Raw genomic sequence first — 12,212 nt, 5'->3', positions numbered from 1 at the left:
GGTATTTCCCGTACCATGACCCTCGGGCAAAAATTTGATGATTTTTGGCCTGCCAAAACTACATTTTTGATATGATCGGAAAACTGGATGTTCATGGTACGTAGAAACATATATCAAAGAAGCTGTAATTTGAAGCAAATCGATCGGATGATTTGGCTTCGAGTTATAACTGCAGCAACTTTGAAAAATGTATTTTTGAGAATTGGTGCTAAGAATTGGTTACCGATAAGCTGCTGCTCTTTATATAGCCATATTCAACAAAACTATTTGAGATATGCATTTGAAAGTTTAGTACGTTATTTTTAAAGGTATAGACTGTCGAAATATGCAAAAGTTGGATTTTTTCAAAATTTCACGTTAGTGGCCCCCCTTAAGTCACTGATTTAAATGTTTTAGATGCATCTAGTTAAAGGGGTTTAAAAGTATCTAACTGATAGCTTTAAAATTATTTTTCTCATAAAGACTTTTAAATGATTAGGATTTTTACCTTATCTTTTAATTATTCATGTTTATTGTTTTATTGTTCAGTAATAAATTCTAAAATATAGTGAAAAATTTCTGTATAATTAAAATTTTAAATGAAAAACTTAATTAATATTTTTATCATGAATTATAAAAAAATAATTTTATATTAAAATATATTATAAAAACATACATTTGGTCTCTTATCATACCAAGAAATGTTTCAAATAAAAAAAAAACTATAAATTATTCTATTTAGTTACCAGAAGATAGGGTAGAAGTACCATTTTTGGCCACTTTAAGGGCAGTATTGGACACTTTAAAAATTTCAATAAAATAATTTGTAAAAGATGCAATGACATAATTAATTTTAACAATGTGTTAACATACTGTTTACATGAACATTGTATCTTATATTTTTCCATTAATTAAAGTAAAGCCTTGAATGTCCAAAAATGGAGCAAACTAAAAATGGTACTTCTACCCTATATAATTATTGTTCAAAAGTTCTGATCGTCTTATATACAAATGCACAATTCCCGATTGATTATTATTTAACTTTAATCAAAATGAAACAGAATTTCATTGTTTTAAATAATAATGACTTAAAACTTTCAAATAGGACATATAAATAAAAATTATCATAAATTTTTAATAATTAATCACAACTTATAAACAATTAATAATTAAACAAAAATATCCAAAATCTTATCATAAAATATTTAGACATCAAAAATCTTAACAATTTTTCTCGTTTACTTGTAGTAAAAAAAAAATCTTATGTTTAATGTTACTCTCAAACATCATTCATCTTTTTTTATCTGGTATCATTTACTCTCTTGTTCTTACTCTCATAAGCCTGATTTCTTCTCTTTCTTTTTCATTGACTGACCATCTCTCTCTTCTTTACATATGTATTATAAACAGTCATGTGTGTGAAAGCGGAGGAGTAAAACTGAGATTGTGTATCCAAGTTGCCACACATCACACATGTGCAACATCTACATGCAGTCTCAGCCTCAGCATCAGCTTTAGCCTTCCATCTAAAAGTAAAGTAATATTGGTTGTTAGTCGAGTGGTAGTCACCAGTCAGCCGGCAGCAGATGTAACTAGTGTATGAGACAAATGATGCGTTGGCTACTTGTGTTGATATTTTTATCATTAATTGTTACTATTGCTAAAGCTTCTGATGAAAAACTTATCGACAATGAGATACCTGTTGATCAAGTTGTAACTAAAGAAGATGAAGATAGTAAAGAAGTACGTGATGAAGAAACACGTGATGATGGTAACCGAGTTCAAGAGTCAGATGAAATAAATAATAACAATGATAACAACAATAACAACAATAAAGACCCTCATAGTCTCGATGTCGATCATCAAGGGGAAGATGAAAATGATGAACGTGATGCTGTAATCGTCGAGGCGGAATGGAAAGATGCAACTGATTTGAAAAATAATTATGATGATTTAAAACAGCTCAATTTAGAAGAAGCTTATGAACATGCGGTTCAAAGTTATCTTGATGATAATTTCGATCAATGTATTGTTGAATTTAATTTTGTTATACAAAGGTATATTTATTTATTTTAATATTTATTTATTTTGTGTGGTTTGAAACTCAAAATAGCAAACGCCTATTAAAAGTAAAATTATATATTATTAAAAAAAATTATTTGATAATTTGCACATAAAGATTTAAAAAAGTTCTTAGGTGCATGTAAAAATTTTTTATATATGAAAATGAAAGTAGCTAATGTGCTACGATTTTTTATTTTTTATAAACAAATTACGGATTATTAAAAAAATTATTTGAAAATTTGCACATAAAGATTTTAAAAAGTCCTTAGTGAGCATTTGAAATTTTTAAAAAAATATTTATATTTAGTTTGTGTATTTAAAAATAAAAATAACATTTTAAAGAGTCGGCTGCTTTCACTGTAATTTTATTTGAAATTATTAATCAATAATTAATAACAAATGAATGTATTTTTTTTATTTATAGATATAAAGATTACAAAAATGCAGTAATTGAGTGCCGAAAAAAATGCAGAGAAAATTTATCATATTTCACTCCAATTTTATTAGAAAATATTGAAGATTTGAATTTTTATGAAAAAAAAGTCAGAGAAACACTTTGTCTTTTAAGATGTAATCAAGATTATCGTGATGTAGCTGGAGATCAAGCTCTAAAACGTCTTCCTTCGAATATCGAACAAAAAATAATCGATTTAAAACCGTATGAATATCTTCATATTTGTTATTATCAGGTAATTTTTTTATTTCACTCTCCTTTTTTTTTATCAAAAAAAAAAAAAAAATAATAATAATAAATCAATTATTGAAAATTAAAGCATGAGTGTGAATGTAGCAGACATCAGACAAATTTTAAATTATTAATAAATAGAGTAAATAACTAATGGAATAAAATTTAAAAAAAAATGCGCATTTGAAAAATTAAAAATTAATAAGTGCATTTTTTTTAAATTATTTACTCTATTTATTTATAATTTTAAATTTGTCTGTCTGCTACATTCACACTCATGTTAAAACTCAATATAAAAACAAATTTTTTTAAACAAACATTTGACATTTTAAAACAGCAATTGAGTTTAGAATATAAAGTATAAATATTGAGAACTTAAATTTCTTCCGGTTTTATAAAATTTTTTTGTGGAATCAAAACCTTGAAGTTATTAATAGACAAGTTTTTTTCTACGATAAAATAATCAGAATAAAAATAATAAGACTTTTAAATCCTGAATACTTTTTTAAGAATAATTGTTTTTTATCATTTGTTATGGTGTTATAAATTATATTTAGTTATGACTGACGGTATTAATAGCTAATCGCGTAATCGTTTAATTGATAAGCTTAAAAGCGCGACGGCGCAGAAAAGTTTATTCTTATTACTTTCACCGTGTGAAATTTTTTTTCTTTCATTTTTTTTTTAAATTACTACGTAAGCTCATTGTGTTTAGCTTGGGACTTTAGCTATTTAACTTATATATGCCCATAAATATATATACATGCATGTATACATTTAGAATTTAATAATAAGTTAATGGTGAAAAATGTAGGTTTATGACCCTAGTAAGAAAACGTGCATACGTTGTTAAATATGTTGTTTTAAAGTAACCATAAGACTATTTTAAAATAAACATTTATTTTATGAATAAATTATCCATAATATTTAACTATCTATACATATATATATATATTTTAAGAACAACAAATATAATTTACTTAGAAAAATGTATTCCCTTATTTTTATTATTTTTTTTCTTCACTTTCACATTAGGAAGTTGTTTACTAGTTTACAAAAATGTTATCACCATACATATCGTATCAGTATGACCCCTAAATATATGAGTTGTTATACAGAATAAAAAAAAATTCATTACTATTTTTAATAGACTTATACATAAAATTAAAAAATAGATAAAAAATAAAATTTCTTATATTTAATTAAAATGATTGCGAAAACAGATATGAGATATGAAATTTAATGAAATATTTTACAAGGTTTCAAATGAAATAAATTTTTGATGACCATGTGAAGGATGTAGAGAAAGCCGGAAAGAGATTTATAATTTTGTTGACGAAGAAATAAAATAAGAGTCATACATGCAAAGCGATATTAGACCCATCATATTGTGGGAAGTGTGTCTGGTATATTTATGATAAAAAATACTGATAATTTTTTTTTTGTAATATCGTAAGATTTTTTTTATCGAATTTTAATAGTTTCCATAAATTTTTTGTTTCCTTATTTAATTATTAAAAATATAACCATTAAGATCTTCAAGGCATTCGATTATTCATTGATATGAAGTAAATATATGAGTATTTTTTGATTATTAAATAAAAATAAATGTTTATTTTTTTTTTTTTAGAGAAGTCGTTATCAAGAAGCAGCAAACGCAGTTTTTACATATCTAGCCCGTCACCCAAATCATAAAATGAGTGTAAATAATCTTCGTTACTATTTGTCACTTGCTGAAGTAAAAGAAACAGAAATTTCAAATCTCGAAGCTCCTGAATTTATTCAATATTACGTCAACGGAGTAAAAGCTTATGAAAAAGAATATTATGAAGAAGCTATTGGAAGTTTTGAAAATTCATTGAGAGCTTATTTGAAAGCTGAAGAAAATTGTAGAATTTATTGTGAAGGTCCATTTGATCAAGGATGGCATCCAGAATTTACTTCATCAATCGCCAGTATGTTATATAAATAATGAATAAGTAAATAATATCACGTCACTAATTCCAAAGGGACATATTTTTATACACTCTATTGGCTTTAGAAATATATATAGTATAATTTTTTTTCATTGCCAATCGTTTCGTAGAATTATTTTATAGATAAAAATTTAAAAAAAAAATTTAAAAGCTAAAAGGACATATAGCTTAAATTTTATAGGCTTTTAAAAGTTTTTTTCCAAATTTTCAGCTTTAGAATAAGCCTACAATATATAGAAAACAAAATTTCTTGGTGCAAGAAATTTTTCATATTATAAATTGAAAATAACGATGAGAAAAAAAATAATATCCTGAAGTTAACAGACAATTAATCATTTTCAGATTTTTTTTTTTTTTTTCAATAAATCAATTATAAAAATTAAAAACTAAAAATATGCACTTGTAGAAAACCAAAAAAAACTACAGGTACAATTTTTTAAAATATTTTTTTCTTATAATTTATCGTCTTGAAAAAAATCAATAACTTATGAGACGTTGGCTAATGTCAGAATTATAAAAAAATTTCTTGATCTTAAAAATTTATACTCACACCAAGAAATTTTTTGTTTTCAATTCACAATGTGAAAATTTTTTTAGGACAAGTAAAAATTTCTTGCACCAAGAAATTCTTTTTTTTCTGTGTGTGATAAGCAATTAAAAAAAAATTGTACACCGTTTTAGTTTTCAACTTAGTGACTAAAACCAACAGAGCGTATGAAAATACGTCCTTTTAGAATTAGAAACACGATATATTTTATTAGAAATAAAAATAATAAACTTTTTATTTTTTTAGATCACTTTACATTTTGTTTGAAATGTAAACGTAGCTGTTCCAGATATTTAAACAATATAAATGGAGATTATCAAAAAGATTTACTAGCAAGTCACTATAACTACTTGCAATTTGCTTATTACAAAAGTAAGTAATTCAAGGTCATTATATAAAACTTCAATTCGCTTATTAGTTTTTATTACAATTACCGACACATCAAATAATTTGTTCGCATATTATTTTATTTAACGACCTTATTCGCATCGTATAATTTATTTAAACATCTCATTATTAATTTTAATTTTAATATCAACTTATTTATTTGTCTATTTATTAAGGATTTAATTAATTAACATGTTTAAATAAGTATTTTAAAGGCGTAGAATGTAGTATAATTATTTTGAACAAACTTTAAACATTACGTCAGCATTTAATTTGAAGAAACATTAATAATTTTAGTTACGTCAAAGAATGAGTGACTTTATTAATGATCATTTACTTTACTTAATGTTTTATGTATTCTTTAGTGGGCGATATAAAAAAAACATGTCAAGCTGTCGAAAGTTACCTATTATTCTTGCCTGCTGATGAAACAATGGTTGATAATAAAGAATATTATAGAAATTTACCTAAAGTTCAAGAAAATTATTTTGTGCCACGTCCAGTAAGTCATTCAAATTTTTATATTTTTATTTGGGTGTGTGAATAATCCGAATTTACGAATTATTCGAAAAGTTTTAATTATTCTTATTTTAAAAATTCGAATTATTCTCAAGCTTTAGAATTATTTGTTACACAGAAAAAAATGATTCTTTGACACAAAATATTTTTACTCGCCCCAAGAAAATTTTTACTTATCCCAAAAATTTTTTTGAATTATAAATTGAAAACAGAAATTTTCTTAGGGCAAGAAACAATTTATTTCGCCAATAAATTTTTTCTAGTCCTGAGAAAATTTTCGTTTTTATTTTATAATGGAAAATATTTTTTACGCCAAGAAATCCTTTGTTTCTGTGTAGTTTTCGAACTATTGTAAAAAATTTTCTACAACTTATCAAATATTAAAAAATTTTATATTCGAAGTCTAAACCGTATATTTGAATTTGAATTAAATGATTTAGAAATTAAAGAATAATTCAAATTTTTCAAATAATTTGAAAACTTGGTAATTATTTGAAAATTCAAATCTCGAATCGAATAGTATTCGACTTAATTCAAACATTATTCTCACACCCATAATTTTTATACATATTTCTTCATCAATGGTCGGTATAATTTATTCTTGGGTATATATAAAATATCTATTCAAAATAAAATATTTAAAAATTAGTATTTATAAATTTCTTTTATTTATTTTTAGGAAATTTTGCAGTACGTGAAACGTCAAGAGTATGAATTAAGAATTCTTCAATTTATTTCTCAAGAATTTTCTGCTATTGATATTAAATTCGATAATGATAAAAAAGTATCAGATAAAAAAAATAATCAAGAGGATGTGGAGAAGGTAAAATTCGAAAAATGAAAAATAAATAATTTTTTTTTTTCGTTATGAAAATAATCTAATTTTATTAATTAAAATATTTTTAATTATTTTTTTCATTTATATTTTATAATTATACGGATAAAAAAATACTCATCTTTTTTTATAAAAATTTGTACATGTAATAATAATAATAAAATAATAATATAAGTAAAAGTTAAATTTTTTATTGATGTCAAATTGTGAAATTTAAATAAATGAATAAATAAATAATAGCATTTAAGTATTCGGAAACGTAGTTGCAGTGATGCAGTGCGTTGGTCTAAAGAAAAAAAAAGTTCTAGCGCAATGCAATGATATCCAATCGTCAGAGACATCGTTTATATGAGAATACAACGCGATTCAATGCAATAACTATTTCATAATAATAATAATCTCGATAATATAATCATTAAATTAATTAAATGATAGTCTCTAAAAAAAAAAAAACCAAAACTAATCATTTTTTTAAATAAATTTTTTCAGATCATGGATCATCCACCTCCAGGTCATTCACCTGCAGTACAAGCGCTAATCAACAATCAGTCATTAATGTACGAGCGAGAGGAAACTGAAAGGCGGGAATCACAAATTTTAGAATCTCTAAAAAATGTTAGAGTTATTTTGAATGAAAAAGAACTTAATGGTACACTTCGTTATTTAGCTGATGGATTTATAACAAAACCTCAGTGTAATTCACTTATTAAATTAGCTCAGGTAAATTTTACTTCCTAAATTTTATTTATAATTTTTAATTTAAATTTGTTATAAAAAATATCTTATTTTTAAATATTTGATCTAAATAAATGATTTATCACAGATGGCCGCAGTTGTGGGTGACGGATATGAAAACAATAAAAGTCCTCATTCAAAATATGAACTTTTTGAAGGCTTAACTGTTGGAAGAACTGCTTTGGTATTTTTATTTTTTTTATTAAGTAATAAAAGTTATAAATTTATTAATAAAAATAATCGCAATGATGCGACTTTACGGCTCCATGTATTTGAAAAATTTTCAAATGTTAATAACCATAATGCCCATCAAAAATTAATTTTATTTATTCAGTTTTACTTTACGGTTAAAAAATAGCATCGATAAATTGTTGTTATCATTTCCACATGATAAAAAATTTTAAATTAATTTAATATAATAATTGCGGTAAAATGGACGGTGATGGGTAAAAAAGCATAGAGTTTTTGAAATATATATTTCATACTTTGTAAATTTACATATTTCAATTATTTGATCGTTATAAAATAATATACAATTTTGAACCATACAAATAGATACATATTGATGTAAATAGATGGGGACAGAGCCATTTTCCAAAAAACATTCTTTTGAAATGCAATATTCATAAAACGACAATTTTTCAAATAGAGTATTTATTAAAAAAGAGAGCTTCAATAAATAAACCAAAAGTGTAATGCTTCAAATTTGTAATAATACAAATTTAAGAAACAAAATATTATTTTAAAAAATCGGTAAAATTTGAAACACATCAAAATAAAACTTATTGAAAATAATTAGTAGGAGTGTGCAAATCGTGTTCGAATTGAATCGAATATAACTATTATTAAATAATAACTATTCGATTCAAAATTCAAACAGAATAATTCGAATCTTTTAGATAAAATCGAATCACTTAAAACTTTTTAAATTATTCGTAACTTTTTGAACTATTAGAACATTTTTGAATTAACTGAGTCTTCAAATTATTTTTAATTTTTCGAATTACTCGATTAGAATCGAAAAAATTCTGATCAGCTTTCAAGTATTCAATTTTTTTTTAATGGAGAGCTTACACTGTAAACAAAGTAGTGTTAAAAATGGACTCATTTTAACTCTGCCCGGTGTTAAAATGTAATTACACCGGTGTAGGAGGCGTAATTTGGAGGTGTTAAACCGGTGTAAAAGCAGGGTAACCGGTGTAAAAGCGAAGTAACATCGGTGTAAAAGTAGGGTAAACTGTGTCCGCTTGGAGTACTAATTAAAGATTATAAAACACAAAACATGTCAGTTCTTTATGAAAATTAATAAAAAAATATCATTTATTAACAAGTATAGTGATCGAATAAGTAAAAATATTCACTAAGTAAAATATTTTAACACCGGTTTAGAATATTTATACCGGTGGCGGCGTTATTTTAACATCGGAGAATTTTTTTAACATCGGTACAGAATATTTACATCGGCGGCGGTGTTATTTTCACACCACTTTCGGTGTTGAAATTTAACACCACCGATTTTAACACCTACACCGCTTGGACTTACCTCGGTGATTTTTGACAGTGTAGTTTTTTAAATTAACCAAAAGTAGTTATTTTGTAGATCCATGTCTGAGCTATATTTTCCTCTGATAAAAATTTGAATTATCGAAAAAAAATATTACAATTTTAAGTCATTCAAAAGAAAATTTTTTAATTATTCGAAACTATAAGAATAATTTAAAACCTGATGAATAATTTGGAAAGTTTCGAATAATCCGAATTATTCGATTCGGTACGAATTATTCGTAAGCTCGAACTATTCGCACACCCCTAATAAAAAGTTACAAAATAGTAAAATTATAAATTAAAATAAATAAAAATTATGATCGTCATATAAAAATATATATATTTTTTATAATATAACAATCATATTTTTTGAGTTTACACTTTTTCTATTCTAAAATTAATTATTTCTATAAATACATTTTACCATTTTTTTCCGATAATATTCCATACCCAAGATACGTCAGTATCAGCCTCTCTGATGAGGCCGTTGACGTAATCGAAACAAAACTATCATTTTTGATAACATTCATTGTACTTGACATGCATGACAAGTTTTTATAGTTGACTTAAGAATCAATTTATCTTGAAGTAAACTTTTATGTCATGATGTGCAATTTGACAATTTTAAATTTTGGAATCAAATAATAATGAAAGATAATTTAGATAAAAATATTAATAAAGCGTCTAAAATTCATAAGTCAAATGATGTTAACTCCATACAAAATGCAAAAAGCACTTTGCATAATAGGTAATTATTGTTTATCAAAATAGTAGGTGGAGCCGTAACGCGCACAAATATCAAAATAAAGAATTCTAATAAATAAATTAATATATTTTTATTTATATAGATGGTTTATTTTGGTCTATTGACTCCAGATTATTTGGAACTTTTTTTGAAATCATCTGAAAAAGCTCGTGCACACGTGGAAGAATATTTCAATCTCAACCAACACCTGTATTTTACATACACTCATTTGGTCTGCCGTTCAGCTCTTCCTGGTAATTTTTCTATGCACGACGCAATGAAATCACACTACCCGTCTCTGTAAGAAAGTCACCCACATCCTTAAACTATTTTCCTATACCCAAAAATCTTTTGTAATTATTAATAAATACTTATATTTAAGTTATTAACTAATTAACTAATATTCTGCACAGGTTCTCCAATGAATCAGCAAATCCTCAGTCACGATGTCCACGCGGACAATTGCCTGGCGATTAAAGAAGGCGTCTGTTTACATGAAAGTCCTGCATTTACATGGCGAGATTACTCAGCAATAATTTATCTAAATGATGATTTTAAAGGCGGAGAATTTATTTTTGCCGGAGACCCTAAAGCCAGAAATATTCAGAGCATCGTTGAACCACACTGCGGACGAATGGTCGCATTTTCTGGTGATGAAAAAAATTTACACGGTGTCAAAGGTGTTCATAAAGGTCAGAGATGTGCACTTGCACTTTGGTTCACTTTAGATAGCAGGTACAATGAATTAGAACGAAAATTAGCCTGGATTATATTAGACAGGGTTAAATTAAAAGGTCCTGTTGATATTAAAAATATAAGTATTCCTCTTAATTATGACAAATTATTGAGAAAAAGATTTAAAGATGATGAAATGTTGAAACTTTTATTACAAATATCTAAATAGGAAATCATTGTTCTTTATATTGCAGTATTTTTTTTGGTTGTTGATTGTTATAACATTTTTTTTTATTTAAGGCCAGTATATATCTATAAAGAGAATTTTTTTTTCCTTAAAAGTTACTGCTACCTTTTACGTCATAATTAATATCTACATTAGATGTCATTTTGCGGCAATATTTTCCCATACTCACTGTTTGAAATCTTTTAGCATACACTAAAAAAGACTTCCTTTAAATATAGTCCTTATTAGTTCGAATTTTAAAAGTTCACTAATTATTGCTAATTACGGCAGTTGATCTATGGCCTCTGTTTTCCATGTTCACGACCAGTTTTTACCTACGACTCGTACGGACTCGTTCGTGAATGTAAATATCATAGATTTCTAGCCATTGGTCCTCGTCAGACCCGCACATTCACTAGTGGCCACTATTAATTTAATGACTTGCTATTCAAAATACAGAGAAATATTCTTTCTTTTTTATTATATTTTTGGTTTAATTAAATCGGTCATTGACTATATAACTTCTAGGAGTATATTAAACGTAGTCTGTCAAAATCTCTATTTCAAATAACATACGGGATTGCTTTAAAGTACCTTCGATATATGATATATCAAAAGTAATCTGATGAAATCTGTATCCCGAAAAACATGAGATTTCGACAGAGTACCCTAGTACAATTTTACAGTTTAAAAAAATGTTTAAAATAATTTTCATTGCAATATAATTTTAAAATGCAGTAGTAGTATACTGCCGTGCTAAGCACAGAAGTGGTAACCTGTATAGGAATACCATAGTAAGTTTTAAGAAAAATTACTTCGCATACGAAGTAAATAAGAATTTTGGTTTTTCAGCGGAGCGATCTGGATATTATTTAAATCCACATTTATTCCGATTCAGAATTTTAATATTAAAATAATCTCTCTTTAGGAGTTAAATTTATTCCGAGAGGATTAAATAAATAAAGTCATCATTTCACATTCAGTGTGAATTTAATCTGCTTTCACTCCGCAAATTTTTTAGTGTATATGTCAAAGAAGAAAAAAAGGACATTCCCGCGTGTGTAATTTTTTACCTGAGCCAAAGGCAAAGATTTCGAACGAATATTAATAATAATGCTCTTGTAAAATAATTGCCTCATATTTATAATTTTAATTTATATTCAGATCATAAATTTCTACAACTAAAAACAAATATGATTTTTTTTTTATCATAATGAAGGTAGCAGTCACTGTAATAAATCACGATGTTTAAAACTGAAAAATATCTACCTCACAATGTCAGTAGCTATAATTA

General features: G+C 25.7%; 1 protein-coding gene across 1 annotated transcript; it reads left to right on the top strand.

The window, feature by feature from the left end:
- Window positions 1-1,471: 1,471 nt before the first annotated feature.
- On the top strand, window positions 1,472-12,208 carry LOC103575387 (prolyl 3-hydroxylase 2). Its single transcript, XM_053740368.1, has 10 exons — window positions 1,472-2,036; window positions 2,468-2,732; window positions 4,359-4,683; window positions 5,498-5,623; window positions 6,004-6,140; window positions 6,837-6,980; window positions 7,482-7,712; window positions 7,816-7,911; window positions 10,121-10,271; window positions 10,431-12,208. Exons 1-10 carry the CDS (start codon window positions 1,579-1,581, stop codon window positions 10,919-10,921), a joined length of 2,424 nt encoding a protein of 807 aa, XP_053596343.1. The 5' UTR covers window positions 1,472-1,578; the 3' UTR covers window positions 10,922-12,208.
- Window positions 12,209-12,212: the final 4 nt, after the last annotated feature.

The sequence above is a fragment of the Microplitis demolitor genome, chromosome 7 (assembly GCF_026212275.2).
Source record: "Microplitis demolitor isolate Queensland-Clemson2020A chromosome 7, iyMicDemo2.1a, whole genome shotgun sequence".
Taxonomy (NCBI): domain Eukaryota; kingdom Metazoa; phylum Arthropoda; class Insecta; order Hymenoptera; family Braconidae; genus Microplitis; species Microplitis demolitor.
The sequence above is the reverse complement of the archived record's forward strand: the minus strand, read 5'-3'. Positions and strand labels throughout refer to the sequence as shown.

What these genes read in the sequence shown, in the direction of transcription:
- LOC103575387 (XM_053740368.1), top strand. Translation starts at nt 1,579, where the DNA reads ATGAGACAAATGATGCGTTGGCTACTTGTGTTGATATTTTTATCATTA. An exon ending in TTTAATTTTGTTATACAAAG is followed by an intron (nt 2,037 to 2,467) that starts GTATATTTATTT and finishes TTTTATTTATAG; the next exon opens with ATATAAAGATTACAAAAATG. An exon ending in GCAATTTGCTTATTACAAAA is followed by an intron (nt 5,624 to 6,003) that starts GTAAGTAATTCA and finishes TGTATTCTTTAG; the next exon opens with TGGGCGATATAAAAAAAACA.